This window comes from Necator americanus, chromosome X, assembly GCF_031761385.1.
Source record: "Necator americanus strain Aroian chromosome X, whole genome shotgun sequence".
Lineage (NCBI taxonomy): Eukaryota > Metazoa > Nematoda > Chromadorea > Rhabditida > Ancylostomatidae > Necator > Necator americanus.
The window spans coordinates 35,131,524-35,143,559 of record NC_087376.1 but is presented as its reverse complement, the minus strand read 5'-3'; the positions used below and the strand labels follow the sequence as shown (position 1 = coordinate 35,143,559).

General features: G+C 41.6%; 1 protein-coding gene across 1 annotated transcript; it reads left to right on the top strand.

Moving 5' to 3' along the window:
* Nucleotides 1–6,100: 6,100 nt before the first annotated feature.
* On the top strand, nt 6,101–6,595 carry RB195_026404 (uncharacterized protein; the record flags this gene model as incomplete). Its single annotated transcript, XM_064214941.1, has 1 exon — nt 6,101–6,595. The coding sequence occupies one exon, from the start codon at nt 6,101–6,103 to the stop codon at nt 6,593–6,595; it is 495 nt and encodes a 164-aa protein (XP_064070822.1).
* Nucleotides 6,596–12,036: the final 5,441 nt, after the last annotated feature.

The window sequence follows — 12,036 nt, the reverse complement described above, 5'->3', positions numbered from 1 at the left end:
AATCCCCTACGAGGCACCTCGTAACGTGCCACATCTGCGAGAGTAGGCGTACGCGCCGCGTCTGCAATCTGTCAATCATCCGTTGAAGCTGCCTCTTCTGCTCACTGATTGACGCAGTGCACACACCTGCAGTCGCTGATGCTGTCCGTTGCTGGGTGTCTCGTAGGAAAATTCGACCGCCAAGGTCGCTTTCCATAAACTTCTTCAAAACAATTAAGACGGATTGAGCGTGCTGACGCCACTGTAGTGATCTTCAACAATCATATCACTGTAGCCAGCTGAATTTGCATGCAGGTGGCTGCATACTATGAAGCTGGTGCACTGTGTGCTCCGACCTCGAAACACGATAATTGATAATTTGTAATGTTCGTTGCCATACTGTCCCTGCCTTGCTCTTGAGAATTGTTGCTTTTACTGTAGCCGGAGCACGCCGGCAATTATTCTGTGCTCTTGACTTCATTGCTCTTCTTTTGATAAACACTACCACTGAACCACCGTTTACTGTGTTGGGTATAAAATCTCAAATTATCGTGATTCATTCCAATCACGCGCACACTGTGAGTGTATTATTGTAAACCATACTGCTTCAGTTCCCAAGCGTACTACCCAAAATTATTTGCTTGATTTTTTTTGGCGTGAACTTAACCCGGGGCGCTGTCCGCCCTTAAAGGCATCACTCCAGAAATCTGAGGTGGTACGGATTTCAGGTAGAGTATTCGTATACGGGATGGGAGACTATGGAGAGGGGTGGGGGGGGGGGTGATTCCGTTCATTTCTTCCTAATTGCCGTAAAAAACGACTCGGAAGATACGGTTTCAGGCGTTCTGGCGCACTATTTTCTACAAGAAGTTCGACTGGAGCGCGCCAGCCTTGTGCACGCGTGCATCTTGCGGGCCGTTTTTTTTACGGCAATTAGGAAGAAATAAATGGAATCACACCCCTCTCCAAAATCTACTATCCCGCGTATAAATAGTCCACCTGAAATCTGCACCACCTCAGATTCGTGGGATGATGCCCTTAATGTCGTCTTGACCCAGCTGTACCAAGCCTTTCATGCTTCCGTGGTCGATAAACTGGTTCCAGTCTCATGTGGATTGATAAAAGCACTCACTTGATACATCAGTTAGCCCTCGCAAGTCATTGTACAGCTAACTTAAGCGTTCGTGAACCTCAAACGACTCTGAATTGAGGTATAGTAAGGTCAAAACGACATGAAGCACGCGGCATCTCTCGAGGCGGTTCGTTAAAGCGTAGCGGCTAAGACTGTGGTGAAATCCTTGCTGAGACCACCCATCGCTGCAGGTTGCGACGGTCCCACCTCAGTTCCAACGCCGCCTCCACCGCTGCGTTTCGAGCGCCTACGCAAATGCACCGCAACTACACTCGTGATTTAATTCGTTTTGACCCGACTATAAACCAGGTGGTGCAACCCAAGCGGATTGATTAACGCCAGACACGTTCTCTTTATCCTTTATGGTTCGTCTGTTCTACATACGGGTACATTTGTTAGGTCTGCTAATGATTTTTTTGTTGCATTTTATCACACTATTTGGATAGAAGATACCTCCAAATTTCTACTGCTACCAAATGGTATTCAGTGAATAGTGCAGGCCATGTAGAAATCATAACTTTGCTCGTGATCGCAATCACAGTATTTGATACATGGACTGGGACTGCATAGATTGTACGAGGTAACGCAAAAAACGACGACGAGTAAACTATGTGGTATGTATTTAGTACCGCGGTACAAACAGCAAAAATATAATTTTAATGCAGCATACCTTTAAAGTATATTCACGTTGTCCGACACGTCGTACGAAATTGATGGTGTCAGGATCTCTCCACGAAAAGTTAGGGCTAGGAGTGTAGATCATGAGTATGATCGGTCACGCCCAATTCTCGCTAATTGTCCTAAAAAAATGACGTAGGAAACAGCCTTGTCGCACCGAATCCCCTACAAGGCACCTAACAACCTGCCACTAGAGAGCAAAGCTCTGCGTCCTCGAGTGAGCTGATAATGAATCGGCCGCCAGCGCTGTCTCTCACGCTCGCTAGCAGATGCGGCGCGTATGCCCGCGCCCGCAGATCTGGCACGTTGTCCATCGTGGGAAAATTCGATGGTCAAGGCCATTTCCCAATCCATTTTCAGAATAACTGGGAGGGATCGAGCATGGTGGCACTCATACTCGTGATCTACACCACCAACTCTATCGTTTTGTGGAAAGATCCTAACACTGTCAATTTTCTACTATACTGCTTTTAAAGGTTTCATTGAGTACTACGATTTTTATAGAAAAAATCTGCTCCTCTCCTACATCTACAGTTTGGACCAGTGAATGGTGTTGTGTTGGTAGATTAATATTACATATATCTCATTGAGCTGATTACTTTTCAAATAGCGCTGAAAGGGGAATTTCGACGTAAATATTATGCGAAAAATGACATCTGCAACCGGAAATAGGGGTTAAAAAACAGGTTGGGCAAAGATGAGAGTTAGTGCGAAGTAGGCTGCACAAGTTGTCGAAGAACTGCTTTCGCAGTATAACTGGTGCAGTACAATATTGTTGTTGTACGGGCCAATTTTGTCTGTATTTATACAAAGTTTGGTGTTTCTAACTTCTTTAGTTCTTTTTGGAATAGTAGATTTCATTCGCATTTTTGGATTTCTCCCTGCTAGCTTTAGAGAGAAGCAAGGCATGCACGGGGAGAGAACAAGTACAGTTAGGTGCTTCCCTCTAAGTCATGTTAAAGGATGACGGCGGATATTTTAATCACAATACCGTAATCGAACAACGACTAGAAGTGTGAAAACTCAAATTTTTGGATGCGCGTCAAAATGCCTGTATCTTTGAGCAAAGTTAAACAATCCAGCTCCTACCTTATGAAAACTTATCCAGTTTGATATATGTTATAACAAAGGATTTTCTCTACTTCAAAGGCTTATCACTTCCTTTAAATTTCTTTTCTTTCTTCAAAAAGTTAGATGAGAAGAAGCTGGGAAATTTTCTAATTTTTTCAAACTAACTTTGAATAATCCTAGGTGGTCTCTAAGAAGTGTGATTTAAATATTTTACAGCGACACCTTTCCCCACGAAAGCACCCTCATCACATTTCCTAGGTTTTCCAACAACAAGTTACAGATGTTTATTTCAACGTGCCAAAATCCGCGCCAGTCCTGCTCTCGTTCCCAATCGCTCGGGCATCGCTGAAATCAGCTCTAAGTTAGATGCTGTGAATTTACTTTTATTCATGTTTATTTGTTTCACTTGATGTTCAGTATACTAGCTTGTCTCCATTTCTCTTAATTGATCGATTTCCTAATTTTTAAAATTTCTTTTACCATATTAATTTTTAATTGCTACATGAGCGACTTGATTAGAGGGAATGAGGAGAGGAAGGAGAGAGAGCGACGATTTTGTGAAAATCGTGACTCATCTACACACTTGACTCTGCTTACAAACTTCGTCCCAAACCACTTAGTTAGGAATGTAATTTAAAATCAAAGATTTCCATGGATGCTGTCTTCAACATATCGTCACCACTCACTGGTGAGTCGTATGCATTTAAACGTGTAAAACAACACCTAATGACCTAGGTGCGTAGTCCTATTCATCTGTCACTATAGAAAACAAAAGGATGAAAAAATGAAGAGACAGACAACGGAAAGAGAGAATAGATAAAAATACTACCACGGGGAACAATCATGGTGAACGTATTCGTCTGCAAGAAATCAAAGAGTCTCGCTTCTGCGTCCTACTAAAACTAAAATTACATCTCGTCTAATCGGTGTCTTCCGAAAACTGTTGGTAACATTGAACTCAACTTTTTTTTGTCTTACTGAGGATCTTCTTTCTGGCAGCAATCCTTCTCCTTATATTGGAGAATACCATTTTCGCACTCGTCCGACAGCTGCATAGTGAGGTGTTCTAGGGTGACTTGCCTTGACAGCACTCACAAAAACCGGAAAAAACAATCTTTCAAAACGAGTGCTCCTATTTTTAATGTCTCTATTGGTTACTATTTGGTACTCCGGTACATCACGAACCTTACGAAAAAAAAAACCGACATCACTTAGTTTCCAGACAGAGAGAGGTGAGGACTCGCCGAAATATGCGACCATCGTTCCTTTAGGCGCAGATAATGCGCGCAACTGCCCAGTTTCCGGCGCTATGCGTCAAGTGGGTACTAATCCAAAGTGCTAACTTGCTGACTGGTTGATCGGAGTTAGGTCGAGTGGATAGCGGAAATGATAAGTGTCCTCTTCACTCTCCATTGACATTTCCGATATGCTACCCACACTTCCGCTGACACACCATGATATGACAGTACATCGATGTACTACTGTACAGTCGTAGTTTATGACTACGAACTGTACTTTTGTCTGTATTCCCCTACCGTAGTACTTTTGCGGCATTGAGCAGCAAGATGCGAATGCATACCCGTCTGGAAAGTCGGTTTTGAAAAAGGTTGCCAGAGATTTCATATTAGATCAAGCTAGCTCCTGGAGTTTTTTCCTCGCTAATTTCACTTAATAACACTCCTGAAAATCGGAAACGTTTGATGGCATATCGTGCTGCTTCAATCCTTGAAGTCTTTAACGTGATAATCCCAGATGGAAAATTAGAGGTGGTTTATGTTCTAGTCGCATTTCTCCAGTAAACAAGGAGAAAATAAATTGGACTTCACCTGAACTATAGGCCATTAAGGGGTTTTTTGTATAAATGTGTAACTACTCCCCTAACAAAGATGAATTTGAAATTTAGATGCTATTCACTGCTATTTCTGGAAATTTCTCCCTGACGCTACCCTGGATCTCGCTACCACCTCGCGTCAACTTACTATGCTACAGTATTTCTGTATGAACTCATGCGTATTTCTCGCTGGAACCTCTCTTTTCCATGCCATACGCTGGAAAACACTACGATGTGTTGCCGCATTCACTTAGAAGTGTTTTGGAGATGATTAGAAACACTATTTACATAATTGCACAACGGCAGACAGAATCATTTCCATTTCATTTTGTTTGATTTTGAACAACGAAACACTTCAAAACGTCAGCACTGTATTACTGTAAGACGGATCTGCAACGATACTAGTAATTTTTAAATTAGTCGCTTTCAGATAGGCCTGAACATTTCTGCAGCGTTTAGGTCATGCTCGCACTTCTTCATCAAAATGTGCTCCTCAACGCAACAACACGCTTTCTCCTTTAAAATTTAGGGTAACGTTTTGTCACTGATTGTCTTGTTATTGGTTTCGTCAAACCTCTAACCGCCCAGTACACCCACCCCAGATGAAATGTAAAAGAATGCCCGTTTTGACTGTAAAAGAATGACCGTTTTGACGATGTTTATTAGCCTATGTATGTTTTTATTGGGAGAGAAGCGATTGTTGCTGATGTGTAGGATATGTAGCAAATAGGTGCGAAAATCACTTTATGCACCAATATATTGTGCGAATATGGCCCACGTTTTACATATTTTGCACTTCGCTGGCACATTTCACTTCCGCACGTCTTTAAACCACAACAGCTAAGCTGTAGGTCGCTGTTACTATGTGTCTGAACTCAATTCGCGAATTAGCTGTTCTTTTAAAAGAATCTCCGAGTGACGAAAAAACAATGAAAGACGGAAATCCTAGACTAAAGGTGTACCGAAAATTCGGAGAATTCCTCGTCATTTCACTGATCAACATGTTGTGAAGGACTTGATACGAAAACTGCAAGATGAATTAATAAAGGGAAGAAGGAACGAATAGAAATGCTTAAGAATAAACGAAAATTGGAGCTCACACAGTAAACATATATTCTTAGCTCCAGTTTTGGAACACATTGTAGCCGGGGTCGCATGTGTTCCACGGGACGAACGCTGAGCGCAACGCAACGCACATTTCTCTGCACGACAACGCTCGCTTTCCTTCTCCTTACTCCAATCGATAGTATTAGGCTGGACAAAAAGTCTTGTCACCCATTTTTCGAAATTTCCAGAACTTTCCATTTTGAGTGGAACCCATGTTACACCATGTTGTAGTTGTATAACATTTTCGAAGCTTTTCCAGAATAAGTATATATAGCCGGCCGCCTTCCTTGACTTTAATCACTATGTCAATTACACAAGAGCAACTTCGAGCTATCATCTTCTATGAATGGCGAGGCGGCATTGGAGCAACGGAAGCAGCCCGCGACATCAACAGCAGATTGAACGACGGCACCGCTGCCATCAGGACTGTCCAGCGGTGGTTCGCTCGCATCGTGAACGGAGGCACCGACTTCAAAGACAATTCCCGGTCGGGACGCACCTACACTGTCGAAGACTCCGTCATTCTCGACGCTGTCGAAAACTATTGGGAGATCAACAGCCGCAGTCTTGCGACGAGATTCGGGTGTAGCTGTTCAACAGTCGTTTGTCGCCTACAGGCTTTCGGTTATAGAAAAGTACTAGCTCGATGGATTCCTCTTGAAATTCTCTCGATTGATTCCTCTTCCTCTATTGAAAGAAGTTTCTCGGAGATCTTCTTACTGGAGATAAGAATTGGGTCCTCTACGACTCTAAAGCGCACCGTGCTGTGTGGCTTTCTCGAGGAAAAGACGCGCTGACGCAAGCCAAATCGGACCACCTCAAGAAGGGTCTCGGAAGAACGGCCGAGACAAGCTTCGGTGCACCTCCTCCACAATATCGCTATGCTCCATGTAGCTAAGGAGACCCATAAAATAGTGGAGGAGTTAGGCTGGAACACGGTGCCCCATCCCCCTTATTCTTCCGACCTACTCTCCTCATACTACCACTTATTCCGGCACCTAGGCTTTTGTAGCTAAATAACCTTCACCATGTTTGAAAAAGTCGATCGGGCCAAGGACTTCTCCGACTCCCAGTCTCCCCAGTTCTGGGAGAAAGTGATCGCTGACCTGCCCATTGGGTGGGACACTGTTGTAATTAATAATGTTGATTATATTATTGATTAATTTCTATTGCAAGTTGAGTAAAAAAAATACGGCAGAAAAAATTACAAATGGTGATAACACTTTCTGTCCAGCCTAATACATTACGCTCTTTATGAATACTAACGGCTATACATGAGGGCTAAAAACATATAAAGATAGAATACTTATACTGAGGTTCAGTTCTTCGTTAAATTCTCTTCGGGTTTCTCTGCATTCTCTGTTTGGATCCTCATATTTACTTTTTAAAAATCATTTTATGCTTCATCCTACATAGTTTTTTGTGGAAAGACGCAAAAAATGACTTTTAAGAAGCTTATATATTATATGTTGTGAAGTTTTATAGAACTATTGTAGCAAGTCCTTTTCATTCACCTGTGAGATTCCCACAAAAAAAAGCAGCTCAAAGAAGTTGCAGTGTATATTTCAGCTATTCTTAAAATGTACTCACAATTTGCCCGTATAATAAGAAATCAAGTTGGTAATCGGCTGTAAATCTTATTTTCTGTCGCTAGGGTCCTCCGAAGGACAAATGTACGAGAATAGCTGGAGATGATTGCTTTCAAGATAAGCAACAGGAGTTTTAGCTGTAGATTATATCTGTACATAATGATTCGTACTCAGCCCCAAATTTGTTCACCCGGCCAAGCACGATCCACAACTGACTGGAGTTGGAGAGTATATATATATATATATATATATATATATATATATGCATACACACGTATGCACACATATGGACACATTTTGGTTTGTGTGGGTAAAGAGGAGAAAGAGCGCAGGTTGCGTCGGACGCGGCGCGCTCACGCAGCTGAACACATCCGCTGCTGACTCTAAGAACAGGGTTGTGCTCATGCGCGTACTCGTAACACAACAACAAACGAACATTTTCTGTCATTCCTCGAATCGATCCACCGAATGTGACGCTGCCGGATAATGGTGTTTATCGATGCCTTCACATTCAACTTTAATCAAATTTTCGATCAGGCATTCTCATCTCCCATTGGCTAGATTCTAACGATGCCAATGATCATTGCGCTACTCCCCGCCCATTCGATTCTCAACCGTCAGGCGACCTCGGATCATACTGTTTGCACGAATGCACAAGTGTCCGGTTTCCTGTAAACGTCTCCGATGCGCGCTTTCTGCGAGTATGTCTTGTTGTGCGTGCGTGAGTGTTATGTGGAATCTGCAGAAAGGAACCAAAGATCGTTTTTCCTATCATTTCGCTCGTAAATTTATTCAGACATAGTTTTTACATTATGAGTAAAGATGAAATCTATTCCATCTTGCAAGTTTAGGAAGCAAATAACACGTTTTAAATTGATTTTCCTTTCTTTCTCTTTTTCCTACTCTATTTTTGGTCTTATTTTCAAATAGATTCCCCTTCCTTTTTTCTTTTCTCCTTCCTTCTCACTTATTGCGCTTGAAAAATGCGGAGATAGATTATGGGTGAAGAGACTTCGTTAGAAACGAGTGGGAAATTAATGCTCTAGAAATGGTTAATGTTAAAAGAAAGTACGAACGAAAGATTCCTTTTATTATTTTATTCCCTTCCTTTTTCTTTTTCCTCTTTCCTCCGTCGTTAGCATCCGGTTGCCGTGTTCTCATTCGTATGTATTGGGTATGATGTACCATCATATGATAAGGCGTCGTGGTTTTTTGCCAGCCATCATCGCACAACGACTTTCACACATGCACAAATGTTTCTCTGCTGACACAGTGGATCGTGCGGAAATTTCGAGGATAATTTTCACATTGTTTCTAATGCTTACTCCAGAATTTTCCTACTTGTCTGCTCTTTTGTTCATTTTCGAACTCAAAGTAGATGTTGAACTGCGAAGTTATCTTTGCAGTGAACACTTCCTGCACAGCGTCTTTGACCTTCGAATAATTCCTTTTCGAGAGCATGTCTATTCTTTCGAAGTTTCACTTAAATCATTATCAAGTCAGATTATCTTGGTACTGAAATAAAATTAAGGTAAAACTACAACAACCCTGTAAGGTGTACATCATGAGACCGGATTTTCTTCCATGTGAACGGATTTCCTGGACATCATCTATGCTTTCTAGATGTTGCCCGATAGAAAGATACCCGTATTCGTCTATTCTTCAACTCAACACTGTTTCAAAGCGAAAAAAGCGCACCTCAACGACAATTAGCTAAAACTTCAAGATTTTTACTTTGGTCCCACTGGCACAACGCCGGAATTCACTTCTTGTGACTTCTGTTACTCTTCCTTTTTCGAACTCATAATTAGGCTACCTCAACCGCCCTAATTTTGCCTTCTCTTTTTTATTCGATCCTCGTCCTTGAAATTCTACTCTCTTGTTGCCCAACGTTACACTGATCTGGTTCCGTTCACTTCACTCCTCGATTAGAAACGCTGCTTACTCTGTGGATGAGCTACCTGTTTTTCGTGGATTAATGCGAGTTGCATGTCTGCTTTTCCTATTCCTGAACGAAGTAGCAGATATTTTGAAGATATCTTAATCTTGTATACTCAGAGAAAAACATTGCGAGAAAAAAGATTTGCTCAGTAAGAACATCTGCGATTCTGGAACACCTTGAATTCGATCAAAACGTCCTAACTTATGGTGGAACAACGCGCGGTTTATCCAAAAGGCATTTATTAGCTGGTTTTCAAAGTAGGCAAAATTCTCACTGCGCAGACGCCTACTGTAGATCTTTTGGAAGCAAAATGGGGTGCACTAAAATGGAGAGATGGTGGATTCCCGTCTGGACGGTAGGAGGAATGTTCCGATCGCATTGCCTTTTCCACGGATCCCTCCTGCAGGCGATTTTAGTTTTACTTTCTATCGGAGCTAATGGATCTCTCATCTTTACTCATTCTAACTAAATCTTTGGAACGGTTCATCATTTCATTTCGTAGATGCAGCGGTCACATTGTTTGTTCCTGTGTGTTTTATTATCGTTCCATCTATTTGTGCAAGTGATTTTAGTATCAGCAGATGCATTCCTGCAAATTTTCATTGTGCACTTGGAAGAACCTTGAACGATAGGCAATAGAAAGAAGGAAACGCCTATAAAGTTCAGCGAAATGGTCTGATTATTGTTTCCAGCTGTCCTTTCTTCTGAAAAAAATTATGGAAGAGCAGTTGTTGAAAATCACTACTTCTCAGATACCTATGCACTTTTGATTTCATAAAAGAAAGTACGCGGTTCTATTGAAGTGTATCTTCTGTTCACGCACCTTGGGCACATTCTTTCCACGATGTCGGTATATTCGCATCAGTTCTGTGCTTCTAAGGAAAGAACACTAACGAGGTGATTAACTCAGGAAGGAATCAAAGATGATTCAGTGCACAGCCAACAAAGAGAGAACATGCGTCACCACAGCACAACCAGTATTGCCCTTTTAGGAGTTTTGCTATCTTCTTGATACTATCCTACAAAAAAAACGCTGTTCCATATGTTCCGACAAAGAGTCGGAGCAGCATCATGCTTCCCTCAACAGCCACATATATTTTATGGATTGATCTAGTTCTCAATTTACTGGCTTTGTTGGCGAGGTTGGTGTTGGTTGTTAGCTAAGCTAGAAGAGGATGAGGTCTGCACTCCAGTTTTATTTTATATGATCATTTTTCTGAATAGTGGAGCCACTCAGAAAAGCTAAAAGTCCGTTAGCAATAATCTGTGATTGGTGACTAGTTTGCAAGCCAATAGATATCTGTTCCTTGCATCTGTGGTTTTGTTTGAAAGTACCGTAACCCCTCATGTTTTGTGTTTGAGCTCTCATATTTGTGAAAAATCAGAAATCGTTTTATTTAAAGAGGAGGATTCAGCACTTTCCACATATGCGCTTGCTGAAATGAGAGTTCTGACGAGGTGAACTGAACATGAAGGTACAGTCCGCTTCGAACTCGAGGTCGCCGCACTGCTTGCTGTTGTGCTTCCAAATGATCTACAGTAAACATCTGTGCCGCGGAATCATTGCCTAGCCTAACTCTGGCGATGCAAGCCAAGTCGAAGGGGTACATCTGCACATATGTGCGAGCAGTTCTAAACAGGACCTACTGATAAACACCTTCTCAGGCTATGTCGCACCATGAACAAAAACTTTTCGATTCGACTCTGCAGAGGGTTCTCTTTCTATTTTCCGTGGGTACTGCAGCACATCTTTACCTTTTCCTAAGGTTAATCTTTGAACTTCATCATCGTTAGTTAATTGTCTAAAGCATTCGTGTGTTAAATTGTTGACATTGAGGTCATTTGAGGTGAGTAGCCCGAAATATGTTGCAGTAAGGAGCCGGCTATCGAAACAAGCGCCTTTCTGAGTCAGAATGTTTAACAGAATTCCTGCTCATCTTTGTCTTCTGAAAACTGAAAGTATTCAGTTATTTTTATGGTGAATACGGCATTGGAGAATCCTCGAAAACAGCTTTCGATAGTACGTGGAGTATTTTTCGGTTCTTGAAATTGAAATTTAGCTGCAGCAGCGAATTGGATAACGCTTGTAAGACCTGCACTCAGGAGTAGACTAACTTATAATTTTGAATGTGAAGAAAAAGTAAAAAAAACTGGTGTACGTGTAAGACTTATGAAAATTTCTAGCACTATTAGTTTTGTCCTTGGTTGCTCGGGTCGTAATCTTCTTAGATCTAGTTGTCTGTTCATTTTTTGAACATTCATCACTAATGGTTACTTTTTTGAAGAACTAATCTACTTTGTATAGTGTTGATACGATTTTTCTGCCCTAGTAACTACTCCCAAACTGTATGAGTCTTTGAGAGTCAGGGATTTCCTTCAGGTCCCTTCATCCATTTTTTTTTTGCCATCACTTATAAAATTACATAAGGCCATGGAGAAATGTAGTCTAGTTATAATGACACTCACATTGAAGGGGAAGACTAGAAAAACATTTGACTTGAATTTGTTAGTCAGAGACTTTTGACGTTTTCTGGAGCATCTGAAATGAAAAATAAGTGAGTGCATTTTTTCCGTGAGTTTTATATTGGTTTTGATGTCAAACGAGGACCTCGGAAACTCTTTCTCGACAGTTTTTGTCGAGAACAACCTCCTTAGTGCATGTCCACCTTCTTTTTTCCAGAATCAAGCCCACCAACCAACTGCTAAA